The 15,624-nt window shown below is 43.3% G+C and overlaps 1 protein-coding gene and 1 long non-coding RNA gene across 2 annotated transcripts in view; both read right to left on the bottom strand.

The window, feature by feature from the left end:
- LOC142214380 (uncharacterized) overlaps positions 1-15,624 on the bottom strand; it is a 572,210-nt gene that overhangs the window by 373,265 nt on the left and 183,321 nt on the right. The window lies entirely within an intron of this gene.
- Positions 3,214-6,793, bottom strand: LOC142213090 (toll-like receptor 2). Its single transcript, XM_075281248.1, has 2 exons — positions 6,785-6,793; positions 3,214-5,729 (listed from the first exon to the last, which is right to left on the bottom strand). The coding sequence occupies exon 2, from the start codon at positions 5,704-5,706 to the stop codon at positions 3,214-3,216; it is 2,493 nt and encodes an 830-aa protein (XP_075137349.1). The 5' UTR covers positions 5,707-5,729; positions 6,785-6,793.

The following is a 15,624-nucleotide window of genomic DNA, read 5'->3' as shown; positions in this document are numbered from 1 at the left end:
CCACTAGTCCTCTCCTATAATTCTATATACTGTGCTCCACTAGTCCTCTCCTATAATTCTATATACTGTGCTCCACTAGTCCTCCTCCTATACATCTATATACTGTGCTCCACTAGTCCTCTCCTATAATTCTATATACTGTGCTCCATAGTCCTCCTCCTATACATCTATATACTGTGCTCCACTAGTCCTCCTCCTATACATCTATATACTGTGCTCCATAGTCCTCCTCCTATACATCTATATACTGTGCTCCATAGTCCTCCTCCTATACATCTATATACTGTACTCCACTAGTCCTCCTCCTATACATCTATATACTGTGCTCCATAGTCCTCCTCCTATACATCTATATACTGTGCTCCACTAGTCCTCTCCTATAATTCTATATACTGTGCTCCACTAGTCCTCCTCCTATACATCTATATACTGTGCTCCACTAGTCCTCTCCTATAATTCTATATACTGTGCTCCATAGTCCTCCTCCTATACATCTATATACTGTGCTCCATAGTCCTCCTCCTATACATCTATATACTGTGCTCCATAGTCCTCCTCCTATACATCTATATACTGTGCTCCACTAGTCCTCTCCTATACATCTATATACTGTGCTCCACTAGTCCTCTCCTATACATCTATATACTGTGCTCCACTAGTGCTCTCCTATACATCTATATACTGTGCTCCACTAGTCCTCCTCCTATAATTCTATATACTGTGCTCCACTAGTCCTCTCCTATACATCTATATACTGTGCTCCACTAGTCCTCTCCTATACATCTATATACTGTGCTCCACTAGTCCTCTCCTATATATCTATATACTGTGCTCCACTAGTCCTCCTCCTATAATCTATATACTGTACTCCACTAGTCCTCTCCTATACATCTATATACTGTGCTCCATAGTCCTCTCCTATAATTCTATATACTGTGCTCCACTAGTCCTCCTATACATCTATATACTGTACTCCACTAGTCCTCCTATAATTCTATATACTGTGCTCCATAGTCCTCCTCCTATACATCTATATACTGTGCTTCATAGTCCTCCTCCTATACATCTATATACTGTGCTCCATAGTCCTCCTCCTATACATCTATATACTGTGCTCCACTAGTCCTCTCCTATAATTCTATATACTGTGCTCCACTAGTCCTCCTCCTATACATCTATATACTGTGCTCCACTAGTCCTCTCCTATAATTCTATATACTGTGCTCCATAGTCCTCCTCCTATACATCTATATACTGTGCTCCATAGTCCTCCTCCTATACATCTATATACTGTGCTCCACTAGTCCTCTCCTATAATTCTATATACTGTGCTCCATAGTCCTCCTCCTATACATCTATATACTGTGCTCCATAGTCCTCCTCCTATAATTCTATATTCTGTGCTCCACTAGTCCTCTCCTATACATCTATATACTGTGCTCCACTAGTCCTCTCCTATACATCTATATACTGTGCTCCACTAGTCCTCTCCTATATATCTATATACTGTGCTCCACTAGTCCTCCTCCTATAATCTATATACTGTGCTCCACTAGTCCTCTCCTATATATCTATATACTGTGCTCCACTAGTCCTCTCCTATACATCTATATACTGTGCTCCACTAGTCCTCTCCTATACATCTATATACTGTGCTCCATAGTCCTCTCCTATAATTCTATATACTGTGCTCCACTAGTCCTCCTATACATCTATATACTGTACTCCACTAGTCCTCCTATACATCTATATACTGTACTCCACTAGTCCTCTCCTATAATTCTATATTCTGTGCTCCAAAGTCCTCCTCCTATACATCTATATACTGTACTCCACTAGTCCTCCTATACATCTATATACTGTACTCCACTAGTCCTCTCCTATAATTCTATATACTGTGCTCCACTAGTCCTCTCCTATACATCTATATACTGTGCTCCACTAGTCCTCTCCTATATATCTATATACTGTGCTCCACTAGTCCTCCTATACATCTATATACTGTGCTCCACTAGTCCTCTCCTATACATCTATATACTGTGCTCCACTAGTCCTCTCCTATACATCTATATACTGTGCTCCACTAGTCCTCTCCTATATATCTATATACTGTGCTCCACTAGTCCTCCTCCTATAATCTATATACTGTACTCCACTAGTCCTCTCCTATACATCTATATACTGTGCTCCACTAGTCCTCTCCTATATATCTATATACTGTGCTCCACTAGTCCTCCTCCTATAATCTATATACTGTACTCCACTAGTCCTCTCCTATACATCTATATACTGTGCTCCATAGTCCTCTCCTATAATTCTATATACTGTGCTCCACTAGTCCTCCTATACATCTATATACTGTACTCCACTAGTCCTCCTATACATCTATATACTGTACTCCACTAGTCCTCTCCTATAATTCTATATACTGTGCTCCTCTAGTCCTCCTCCTATACATCTATATACTGTGCTCCACTAGTCCTCTCCTATAATTCTATATACTGTGCTCCACTAGTCCTCCTCCTATACATCTATATACTGTGCTCTATAGTCCTCCTCCTATACATCTATATACTGTGCTCCATAGTCCTCCTCCTATACATCTATATACTGTACTCCACTAAACTCCAATATACTAAAGAACCAATTCCCATCCGCCAAAAAGACAACACATTGTATTGAGAATTTTTTTAATTAATTTTTTTATAAAAATAAATATTACAATCATGTAACTTCAGATGATCTATCAACATATACCATCTTAGTATATATCACATAACATCTAGAAGATGTGTCCTTCATATCACCTTGCTGTAACAATACACAATACCTGTCTACATGGGGGAGGGGGGGGGGACAAAGATTAGAGAGTCTTACGACTGTCTATGGCCCCTTTTTGGCTGTCCATGTTTTTGGGTCAAGATTCGTCAATGTGCTCTGCAAGAAAATCTCCGACTGCATATTGAACCTGAATAACTGATTCAGTATCAGACAAGCGAACTCTCAATCTTCTTTTATGAGAAGGATTGAGAGTCCGCATGAAAAAAAGCATTGAGAGTTCAGCTCTGACTGTAAGAGGACTATAGAACATGGCATAGCTAAACAAGAGAAAGTCTGCAACACTGCTAAAAGGTTATATGTATTAACCCATGAAATGATATTCAGAAATGGAACTCAATATTACCATACCACCAAACGTCCCATCTGGTGGCTTTACGCACAAGGTAGGCTTAGATTGCTCTTTGTAGTCATATCTATAGGTTCTCCTGAGCTGCTGTCTACACCAAACATAGTGTCATTGTTATCAAGTCCCGAAATGCTTTTGTCACCTTTACCCAAGATGCTCTTGAGTTGTATCCAGAAGAACGGCTGCCGGTTCTCCTCCACGGGCCACTCAAGATAAGTTTTTGTGCTGAGCATTTTTCTCAGTTTACAGAACCTTTTCGGTAGGTTCTCCATCCGGATGTTCTCTTTGACCACCAGAATGATGTCTTCGAAGCCATGGCCAACAGCCCTCTGATGGGCGAAGTAGAGCTCGTAGTTACACCATTCACTGTTGACAAAGTTGTGGGACAGGACAAAGATGATCTTCCGGCTGTTCTCGATGTTCTCTATGATGTTGTCAATAATCCATTTCCCAGGGAGGAAGTCTCTTTCATGGATACAAACTCTGTACGGAGGGTTGGAGTTCTCTAGATGAGGCAGTAACTCTCCCCTTACCCAATCTGCATCCGAGTAGCTGTAGGAGATGAAGGCATGATAGCTGTACTCTCTGGAGTCTTGACCTTTCTTGGAGCGGTATTTAGATCGAATTATCTGACAGGTTGCCTTCAGGTACCAAGGGACATCTAATTTATAGCAAAGCAACATACAGATGATGACTACAAATGCTGTGACCAAGACCGCAATGACCACCACCAAGCTGACATTACACTGCAGCTTCCCGGGACTGAAGTTTTTAATCTTGGTATCCAGCAGGTTGGATGGATAATGGCAGTAGTAATTGTCCGGCCAGTCAGGGATAGACAAAGACTCATCTCTAAGAATCTCTGTGAAGAAGGCGTTGAGATTGCACGTACATTGAAAAGGATTGTTCCCGGCAGTCAATTCTCTCAACTGGTGCAAGTCTTGGAAAGAACCTTTATCAATGACCCCAAAAGCGTTACCTTCAAGCGCCAGGACTTGGAGGTTGGGGTTTTGCCATCCTGTCGGGATGAACTTGATTTTATTATTTCTTAGAATCAGCTCAGTTAGATTTGTTGCTTGGTCAAAATAACTCATATCTAAACGTTCCAGCTGGGAATGAGACATGTCCAGATATTCCAGTGTTATAGGAAGGCACTGAAACACATCCAGCATTAGCATATTTCTCCTTAGGATTAGGGTTTTGATGCTGACGTTCCACCTACAAGACTCATTGATGCTTCCGATGGCATTATTCGAGAGGTCCACCTTCGTAAGCTTTGGCCACTGAGCCGTTAGCAAGGAGATGGTCTTCAGACTGTCCACTTGGTTATTGCTAACAACGAATGTCTCAATGTTTGGCAGCACATTCTGCGGACATGACAAGTTGATCAGGCACTTGGAAAGTAGCCGGTTATCCGATATGTTTAATGTGACAATGTTAGCCATTTGACCCCAAGTGTTGCATGGAACAAAGTTGAAGTTGACGTTGGTGATGTTCAGATGGGTGATTTTGTTAAACCAACTAAAGGTCCAGTCAAACTTCACCATATCAGAGTCAGTGATGTCCTTTATGACCAAATTTTGCAGATCCAAATTACTAGCAGTCACATCTGTGTTTCTGTCCTCCGGGGAACGAGCAAAATCTACAGAGCGGAGTACAAGGCTCTGAAATGTAGAAATCTGAACATTTTGCAAGGCTAGACGAAGAAGATTCTTGCAAAATTTTCCTCTGTAGAAGACCAGATTTTTCACATCAATGGCAGGCAAGGAGGAGAATCTATCAAATCTGCTTTCATAATCAGAATCCTCAATTAAGTTTTGGAAACGGAGAGTGGTCAAATTTTTCCCCTTCAAGTCCTTTAACATATCTCTCAACAAACTGGGATTGTTGTCCAGGGCTATATCCAACCACAAGTCCTTGGTGTTCAGTACGGAGAAAGCTCCGGGCTCATAGTAGTCCAAATTTGACTTTGTCTTCAAAGAAAACTTCTGTAGACTGATATTCTGGAGGATGGCAAAGTCATCTCTAAGAACACTAGAAACCAGAGGACCCCCGATTGATAAAATTTGCAAATCTACTAGTTTGTAGAACCCTTTCCCCAGTGTGGGGGCCGAGTATAAGTTGTTGGACAAGTCAAGGATCTCCAAGCCAGTGAGAGGTTCCAAGGCTGAAATGGGTATCTCCTCCAAGAAGGTATTGGATAAACTCAGGTTCCTCAGGAGCAGACTAGTGTTGAACGTTCCATTCTCTATGAGGGAGATATTATTGTAGCTCAGGTTTAAGGTATCTAAGTGAGGGTATCGAGAAAAACTGCTCGGGGTCAGTACGTTGATTTTATTATAGGACAGGTCCAGATATTGCAGGTCCTCTGGCAAGTCCTGAGGAACATCACCCAGGCTTTCTCCTTGGCAGTAGGCATATTTCCTATCTGGACTGATGTCACATGTTGACTTTACCAACTTGACTACTCCAAAGAGTAGGACGAAAAGCAAAAACAACCGGCCATTGTGGTGATTCATTGCTAAATCCTCCACATCGTTCTCTAAGAGAAAGAAGAAAAATAAGACAAAGATTAGGTTTTTCTTCACAAAGGATAATGATATGAAAAAAGTTCTACCTGAGATAGCGTATCTAAGCGGACCTTGTTGGATACAGTCTACTGAGTCACGTCACTAAGGCTATTATGTGTGATGCTATCTGATGAGCCATGCATCTAACCCTATGGTATATGATACTGGGGATGTTTCTGCTCCCTCCCAGGGGCATCGCCACACTGCTTTGGTCCATCCCTAAACCAAGTGGGGCTAAAGGTTTTGTAAACAAGGCTCTTATTCAGGACAGTCGTGGCAAATTCGGGACAGTTGGTAACTATGAAAGACTTTCAAGCCTCTAAAGTTTTTCAGACAAGAGTCTTATAAGGCAAGAGGTCTCACTGCACTTCTCTCCAGAGATGGAGCGTGGTGAGGTGGGTTGTGACGTTTATCCACAATGAACAGGTATAACCTGTGATGACAGACAGATTGTTTTCCAGGATGCAGGATGCCGGGCATGGAACAGAATCTCCACGTGCAGTAGTGCGTCTTAAGGAGGGATCAGCAGCGATATCTATAGACTGGAGACTACGGTTTGTAATTAACCCGAGAAGCAGCGAGGAGTCTGAGGAGCAGCCACTGCAGGGTGACATGCTCTCCTCCGTTGGAATTGACATGAAAATGTTGAAGACCTCCTGGTGGTGGAGACCTTCACAGTAGTCCTTGTTCTTCCCTAGTCCCAAGGTAAACTCCTTGGCCACTATCAGTCCCAGCAGATCTTTGGTTGCCCCTAGTCCACCTCTTGTCTGCTGAACAAAACCCATTCTCCACCCCTAGTCTCAGGAGACAATTTGGCTACGCCGAGTCATGATTGAAACCCCTTGGCCACCCTTAATCCTGAGGAAAACCCTTTGGTCACCCCTAGTTCCAGGGAATCCCTTTGCTATCCCGTCTCCCGAGAGAAACCCCTTGGCCACCCCTCCGATCTAAGGGACGTAGCAACTCTCTCCTGGATGTCAGACATGGCGGAGCACGCCCATTATACGCCTTCATTCACAGCACTTACCCCACAGGATTCATTATCATGGCTCTCATTATCGTCAGGGAAATACATTGACTCAGACGACCGGCGTTCTCTCATGAGGTACATGCATTGTGATATCTGGAGCCTTCACCTTAATCCAGAATTTGGCACCTAGAACTGTGAAGAACAGAAGATGTCAGCCCACCAGTGTCCAGAACATAAGAAGTACAATAAGATATAGACATGGCCTCCCAGGCTGAAACTGGTCAGATGGTGGCAATAGAACAACCAACCTGCATATCAGATCTGAGAGGTTGTCACAGCCCCGCCCCCTATTACGGACATCACCAATATCATATAATTACATTGCGATCATTCGCCGTTTCGGGGGTCTCCTGAAGTCTGCAGCTCCCTTGGTGAAAGTGACAAGAATGTGAAATGTTCTCCACCTTGTACATGACTCCTGTGCTATGTGGCATGACGCAGCATCGCAACTTCTAGGTATTAACCTCTTCTTCCCTGGTGGGAATCTGTGGTGAGTGACTACAAAGTAACCCGCAGCTGCGAGAGACATCCACACAGAAGCCATAGAGAATGTGCCGTGCAGACGCCAAACCTGAAATGCCTGTTCTTCTGTCAGAAGTTGTCGCCCTCCACACAACACTGAAGATCGGGCCTAGAAATCTGCACAACCCCGGGGCAAACCGGCCTAGTATACATAACAATGCGGGGTCACTATGGTGGTAGATGTTAGCACTAGTAAGGAGTCTTGGAAAGCAATATGGCGGCCACCATGAACCTCAGTCACCCCTATGTGTGTGTGCCAACAGGAGACCGCAGACATCCATACTGCAGAAGGGGGGGCAGGGTATACCGGAATAAAGGGGAGACCATAGACTGCTCGTACAAATGGGGGATTCAGCCCAGTGACAAAAAGGACTGTGTGAACAAGGACAGCACACAATGGACCACACGCTATGGAAAAGGCTACACAGCGGCAGGGCGCAAATCAAAAATGTCATTGTATCTGGATGGTACCGGAACATGTGACTGCAGCGCCACAGTCGCAGAGAATCCAGACCTGTTGAATTTTGGTTGCATGTGATTTTTTTGCACATGACATGTCCACAACTTACCGGAAAATCACAGCTCTAAAAAAGTTGCATGACAACAAGTCACAGACAGACCGCACAAGTGATTCAGTCGTGTGATTGTGAATGTGCAACTTTTTGTTCTGTGAGACCGCAGACTAATACAGTCCTGATATTTTATCTATGTGTACCTGCAAAAGTATGGCCATGAAATGCAGTAAAAACCACTAATGGTGAGCCCTGATAATAGCGCCTTGGGTCCATTCACACAGTACAGTTGGGTGAACCAAAAACTGCATTAGTGCATTTTTATTTTTTTTTGCGCAATTTCTTAATGTTTTGAGTGAAATCTTCATTCGACACTTTTCACGTCACCAGAAACTTCATCAGAAGTACATGTGTTTGTTTCCAGTGCAGTTTCATCTGCACCGTGTGAATGTTCACTTATATTGTATGGAGAGATTAACACAAGAAAAACCAGCTCGGGTGAGACTGTCATCCCATGAATCTCACAAAAACCGCCACATCTACACACAATAGGGCCGCAAAACTCACACCGGGGCAAAGGCATCTAACATAGGGAATAGGGATCAACTCATATCGATGTGACCTAGTACAGTCATGGCCGAAAGTTTTGAGAATGACACAAATCTTCTCTTGTCACATGATCTGCTCCCTCTGGTTTTTCTGTGTGTTTGTCAGATGTTTTTATCACATACAGAAATAGAATTGCAATCATATTCTGAGTAACAAAAGCTTATAGTGACAGTTAGAATGAGTTAATGCAGCGTTGTAATATTTGCAGTGTTGCCCCTTCTTCTTCAGGACTCTGCAATTCTCCCTGGCAGCTCTCAATCAACTTCTGGACCAAATCCTGACTGATAGCCGTCCATTCTTGCACAACCAATGCTTGCATTTTGTCAGAATTTGTAGGTTTTTGTTTGTCCACCCGTCTCTTGATGATTGACCACAAGTTCTCAATGGGATTAAGATATGGGGAGTTTCCAGGCCATGGACCCAAAATCTCTCTGTTTTGTTCCCTGAGCCATTTAGTTCTCACCTTTGCTTTATGGCAAGGTGCTCCATCATGCTGCAAAAGGCATTGTTGATGGCCAAACTGCTCTTGGACGGTTGGGAGAAGTTGATCTTGAAGGACATTCTGGTACCATTCTTTATTCATGGCTGTGTTTTTAGGCAAGACTGTGAGAGAGCCGATTCCCTTGGCTGAGAAGCCACCCCACACATGAATGGTTTCAGGATGCTTTACAGTTGGCATGAGACAAGACTGGTGGTAGCGCTCACCTCGTCTTCTCCCAATAAGCTGTTTTCCAGATGTCCCAAATATTCAAAAAGGGGATTCATCAGAGAAAATGCCTTTCCCCCAGTCCTCAGCAGTCCACTCCCTGTACCTTTTGCAGAATATCAGTCTGTCCCTGATGTTTTTTCTGGAGAGAAGTGGCTTCTTTGCTGCCCTCCTTGAGACCAGGCCTTGCTCCAAGAGTCTCCGCCTCACAGTGCGTGCAGATGCACTCACACCTGCCAGCTGCCATTCCTGAGCAAGCTCTGCACTGCTGGTAGCCCGATCCCGCAGCTGAAACACTTTTAAGAGACAGTCCTGGCACTTGCTGGTCTTTCTTGGGCGATCTGGAGCCTTTTTGCCAACAATGGAACCTCTCTCCTTGAAGTTCTTGATGATGCGATAGATTGTTGACTGAGGTGCAATCTTTCTAGCTGTGATACTCTTCCCTGTTAGGCCATTTTTGTGCAGTGCAATGATGACTGTACGTGTTTCTTTAGAGATAACCATGGCTAACAGAAGAGAAACAATGATGCCAAGCACCAGCCTCCTTTTAAAGTGTCCAATGGTGTCATTCTTACTTAATCATGACAGATTGATCTCCAGCCCTGTCCTCATCAACACCCACACCTGTGTTACTGGAGCAATCACTGAAACAATGTTAGCTGGTCCTTTTAAGGCAGGGCTGCAATGATGCTGAAATGTGTTTTGGGGGATAAAGTTCATTTTCTAGGCAAATATTGACTTTGCAAGTAATTGCTGTTAAGCTGATCACTCTTTATAACATTCTGGAGTATATGCAAATTGCCATTAGGAAAACTGAAGCAGTAGACTTTGTAACAAGTAATATTTGTATCATTCTCAAAACTTTTGGCCATGACTGTAGTAGAAAATTAGAGATAAGAGGAGATTAGAGATGAGCGAGTAGTATTCAAAACGGCCGTTTCGAATAGCACGAACCCATAGGAATGAATAGATGCAGCCGGCATGCAGGGGGTTAAGCTGCAGGACGACGGGCCTGTCTACGTGCTGGCTGGCTCTATTCATTGCTATGGGTTCGTGCTATTCGAAACGGCCGTTTTGAATACTACTCGCTCATCTCTAATCTCCTCTTATCTCTAATTTTCTACTACAGTCATGGCCAAAAGTTTTGAGAATGATACAAATATTACTTGTTACAAAGTCTACTGCTTCTGTTTTCCTAATGGCAATTTGTGTGTGTGTACAGTACAGAACCGGAGGAGATATGTAATGTGTACAGTACAGAACCGGAGGAGATATGTAACATGTGTACAGTACAGAATAGGAGGAGATATGTAACATGTACAGTACAGAACCGGAGGAGATATGTAACATGTGTACAGTACAGAATAGGAGGAGATATGTAACATGTGTACAGTACAGAATAGGAGGAGATATGTAACGTGTACAGTACAGAACCGGAGGAGATATGTAACATGTGTACAGTACAGAATAGGAGGAGATATGTAACATGTACAGTACAGAACCGGAGGAGATATGTAACATGTGTACAGTACAGAATAGGAGGAGATATGTAACATGTGTACAGTACAGAATAGGAGGAGATATGTAACGTGTACAGTACAGAACCGGAGGAGATATGTAACGTGTACAGTACAGAACAGGAGGAGATATGTAACATGTACAGTACAGAACCGGAGGAGATATGTAACATGTGTACAGTACAGAATAGGAGGAGATATGTAACATGTGTACAGTACAGAATAGGAGGAGATATGTAACATGTGTACAGTACAGAATAGGAGGAGATATGTAACATGTGTACAGTACAGAATAGGAGGAGATATGTAACATGTGTACAGTACAGAATAGGAGGAGATATGTAACATGTGTACAGTACAGAACCGGAGGAGATATGTAACATGTGTACAGTACAGAATAGGAGGAGATATGTAACGTGTGTACAGTACAGAACCGGAGGAGATATGTAACATGTACAGTACAGAACCGGAGGAGATATGTAACATGTGTACAGTACAGAATAGGAGGAGATATGTAACATGTGTACAGTACAGAATAGGAGGAGATATGTAACGTGTGTACAGTACAGAATAGGAGGAGATATGTAACGTGTGTACAGTACAGAATAGGAGGAGATATGTAATGTGTGTACAGTACAGAACCGGAGGAGATATGTAACGTGTGTACAGTACAGAACCGGAGGAGATATGTAACGTGTGTACAGTACAGAATAGGAGGAGATATGTAACGTGTACAGTACAGAACCGGAGGAGATATGTAACGTGTGTACAGTACAGAACCGGAGGAGATATGTAACGTGTGTACAGTACAGAACCGGAGGAGATATGTAACGTGTACAGTACAGAACCGGAGGAGATATGTAACGTGTGTACAGTACAGAACCGGAGGAGATATGTAACGTGTGTACAGTACAGAACCGGAGGAGATATGTAACGTGTGTACAGTACAGAACAGGAGGAGATATGTAACGTGTGTACAGTACAGAACCGGAGGAGATATGTAACGTGTACAGTACAGAACCGGAGGAGATATGTAACGTGTACAGTACAGAACCGGAGGAGATATGTAACGTGTGTACAGTACAGAACAGGAGGAGATATGTAATGTGTGTACAGTACAGAACAGGAGGAGATATGTAGCGTGTGTACAGTACAGAACCGGAGGAGATATGTAACGTGTGTACAGTACAGAACCGGAGGAGATATGTAACGTGTACAGTACAGAACCGGAGGAGATATGTAGCGTGTGTACAGTACAGAACAGGAGGAGATATGTAGCGTGTGTACAGTACAGAACCGGAGGAGATATGTAATGTGTGTACAGTACAGAACCGGAGGAGATATGTAATGTGTGTACAGTACAGAACCGGAGGAGATATGTAACGTGTACAGTACAGAACCGGAGGAGATATGTAACGTGTACAGTACAGAACCGGAGGAGATATGTAATGTGTACAGTACAGAACCGGAGGAGATATGTAACGTGTACAGTACAGAACCGGAGGAGATATGTAACGTGTACAGTACAGAACCGGAGGAGATATGTAACGTGTACAGTACAGAACCGGAGGAGATATGTAACGTGTACAGTACAGAACCGGAGGAGATATGTAACGTGTGTACAGTACAGAACCGGAGGAGATATGTAACGTGTGTACAGTACAGAACCGGAGGAGATATGTAACGTGTGTACAGTACAGAACCGGAGGAGATATGTAACGTGTGTACAGTACAGAACCGGAGGAGATATGTAACGTGTGTACAGTACAGAACCGGAGGAGATATGTAACGTGTGTACAGTACAGAACCGGAGGAGATATGTAACGTGTACAGTACAGAACCAGAGGAGATATGTAACGTGTGTACAGTACAGAACAGGAGGAGATATGTAGCGTGTGTACAGTACAGAACAGGAGGAGATATGTAGCGTGTGTACAGTACAGAACCGGAGGAGATATGTAACGTGTACAGTACAGAACCGGAGGAGATATGTAGCGTGTGTACAGTACAGAACAGGAGGAGATATGTAGCGTGTGTACAGTACAGAACCGGAGGAGATATGTAACATGTACAGTACAGAACCGGAGGAGATATGTAGCGTGTGTACAGTACAGAACAGGAGGAGATATGTAGCGTGTGTACAGTACAGAACCGGAGGAGATATGTAACGTGTACAGTACAGAACCGGAGGAGATATGTAGCGTGTGTACAGTACAGAACCGGAGGAGATATGTAGCGTGTGTAAAGTACAGAACCGGAGGAGATATGTAACGTGTACAGTACAGAACCGGAGGAGATATGTAGCGTGTGTACAGTACAGAACCGGAGGAGATATGTAGCGTGTGTACAGTACAGAACCGGAGGAGATATGTAACGTGTACAGTACAGAACCGGAGGAGATATGTAACGTGTGTACAGTACAGAACCGGAGGAGATATGTAGCGTGTGTACAGTACAGAACCGGAGGAGATATGTCACGTGTACAGTACAGAACCGGAGGAGATATGTAGCGTGTGTACAGTACAGAACCGGAGGAGATATGTAACATGTACAGTACAGAACCGGAGGAGATATGTAACGTGTACAGTACAGAACCGGAGGAGATATGTAATGTGTACAGTACAGAACCGGAGGAGATATGTAATGTGTACAGTACAGAACCGGAGGAGATATGTAGCGTGTGTACAGTACAGAACCGGAGGAGATATGTAATGTGTACAGTACAGAACCGGAGGAGATATGTAACGTGTACAGTACAGAACCGGAGGAGATATGTAGCGTGTGTACAGTACAGAACCGGAGGAGATATGTAATGTGTACAGTACAGAACCGGAGGAAATATGTAACGTGTGTACAGTACAGAACCGGAGGAGATATGTAGCATGTGTACAGTACAGAACCGGAGGAGATATGTAACATGTGTACAGTACAGAACCGGAGGAGATATGTAACGTGAGTACAGTACAGAATCCGGAGGAGATATGTAACGTGTGTACAGTACAGAACCGGAGGAGATATGTAACGTGTGTACAGTACAGAACCGGAGGAGATATGTAACATGTACAGTACAAAACCAGAGGAGATATGTAACGTGTACAGTACAGAACCGGAGGAGATATGTAACATGTGTACAGTACAGAACCGGAGGAGATATGTAACATGTGTACAGTACAGAACCAGAGGAGATATGTAACGTGAGTACAGTACAGAATCCGGAGGAGATATGTAACGTGTATACAGTACAGAACCGGAGGAGACATGTAACATGTGTACAGTATAGAACCGGAGGAAATATGTAACGTGTACAGTACAGAACCGGAGGAGATATGTAGCGTGTGTACAGTACAGAATCGGAGGAGATATGTAACGTGTACAGTACAGAACTGGAGGAGATATGTAACGTGTGTACAGTACTTGGAGTAGTCCGTGTACTCACCCTCAGACCGGAGGACCCCGAGCCCCTACTGCTGCTGCCGGACTGACTGTTACTACATCCTCACCGTCCTCCAATGATCAGAGACTGGACTGGAGAACTGACACTCCCATCATCCCAGCCCCGCACATTAACCTATTCTTAGCCAGACACACACAAATCCTCCCCAGCACCTAATGTAACAGAGCCGTATACCACTTACCAACTGAGCTGTGTATCTAATCCTATCCTGTGTGATACTGTATACTGAGCTGTGTATCTAATCCTATCCCGTGTGATACTGTATACTGAGCCGTGTATCTAATCCTATCCCGTGTGATACAGTATACTGAGCTGTGTATCTAATCCTATCATGTATGATACTGTATACTGAGCTGTGTATCTAATCCTATCCTGTGTGATACTGTATACTGAGCTGTGTATCTAATCCTATCCTGTGTGATACTGTATACTGAGCTGTGTATCTAATCCTATCCTGTGTGATACTGTATACTGAGCTGTACTAATCCTATCCTGTGTGATACTGTATACTGAGCTGTGTATCTAATCCTATCCTGTGTGATACTGTATGCTGAGCTGTGTATCTAATCCTATCCTGTGTGATACTGTATACTGAGCTGTGTATCTAATCCTATCCTGTGTGATACTGTATACTGAGCTGTGTATCTAATCCTATCCCGTGTGATACTGTATACTGAGCTGTGTATCTAATCCTATCCCGTGTGATACTGTATACTGAGCCGTGTATCTAATCCTATCCCGTGTGATACAGTATACTGAGCTGTGTATCTAATCCTATCATGTATGATACTGTATACTGAGCCGTGTATCTAATCCTATCCTGTGTGATATTGTATACTGAGCTGTGTATCTAATCCTATCCTGTGTGATACTGTATACTGAGCTGTGTATCTAATCCTATCCTGTGTGATACTGTATACTGAGCTGTGTATCTAATCCTATCCTGTGTGATACTGTATACTGAGCTGTGTATCTAATCCTATCCTGTGTGATACTGTATACTGAGCTGTGTATCTAATCCTATCCCGTGTGATACTGTATACTGAGCGGTGTATCTAATCCTATCCCATGTGATACTGTATACTGAGCGGTGTATCTAATCCTATCCTGCGTGATACTGTATACTGAGCTGTGTATCTAATCCTATCCTGCGTGATACTGTATACTGAGCTGTGTATCTAATCCTATCCTGTGTGATTCTGTATACTGAGCTGTGTATCTAATCCTATCCCGTGTGATACTGTATACTAAGCTGTGTATCTAATCCTATACTGTGTGATACTGTATACTGAGCTGTGTATCTAATCCTATCCTGTGTGATACTGTATACTGAGCTGTGTATCTAATCCTATCCTGTGTGATACTGTATACTGAGCTGTGTATCGAATCCTATCCTGTGTGATACTGTATACTGAGCCGTGTATCTAATCCTATCCTGTGTGATACTGTATACTGAGCCGTGTATCTAATCCTATCCTGTGTGATACTGTATACTGAGCCGTGTATCTAATCCTATC

The sequence above is a fragment of the Leptodactylus fuscus genome, chromosome 7 (genome assembly GCF_031893055.1).
Source record: "Leptodactylus fuscus isolate aLepFus1 chromosome 7, aLepFus1.hap2, whole genome shotgun sequence".
Classification (NCBI taxonomy): domain Eukaryota; kingdom Metazoa; phylum Chordata; class Amphibia; order Anura; family Leptodactylidae; genus Leptodactylus; species Leptodactylus fuscus.
The sequence above is the reverse complement of the archived record's forward strand: the minus strand, read 5'-3'. Positions and strand labels throughout refer to the sequence as shown.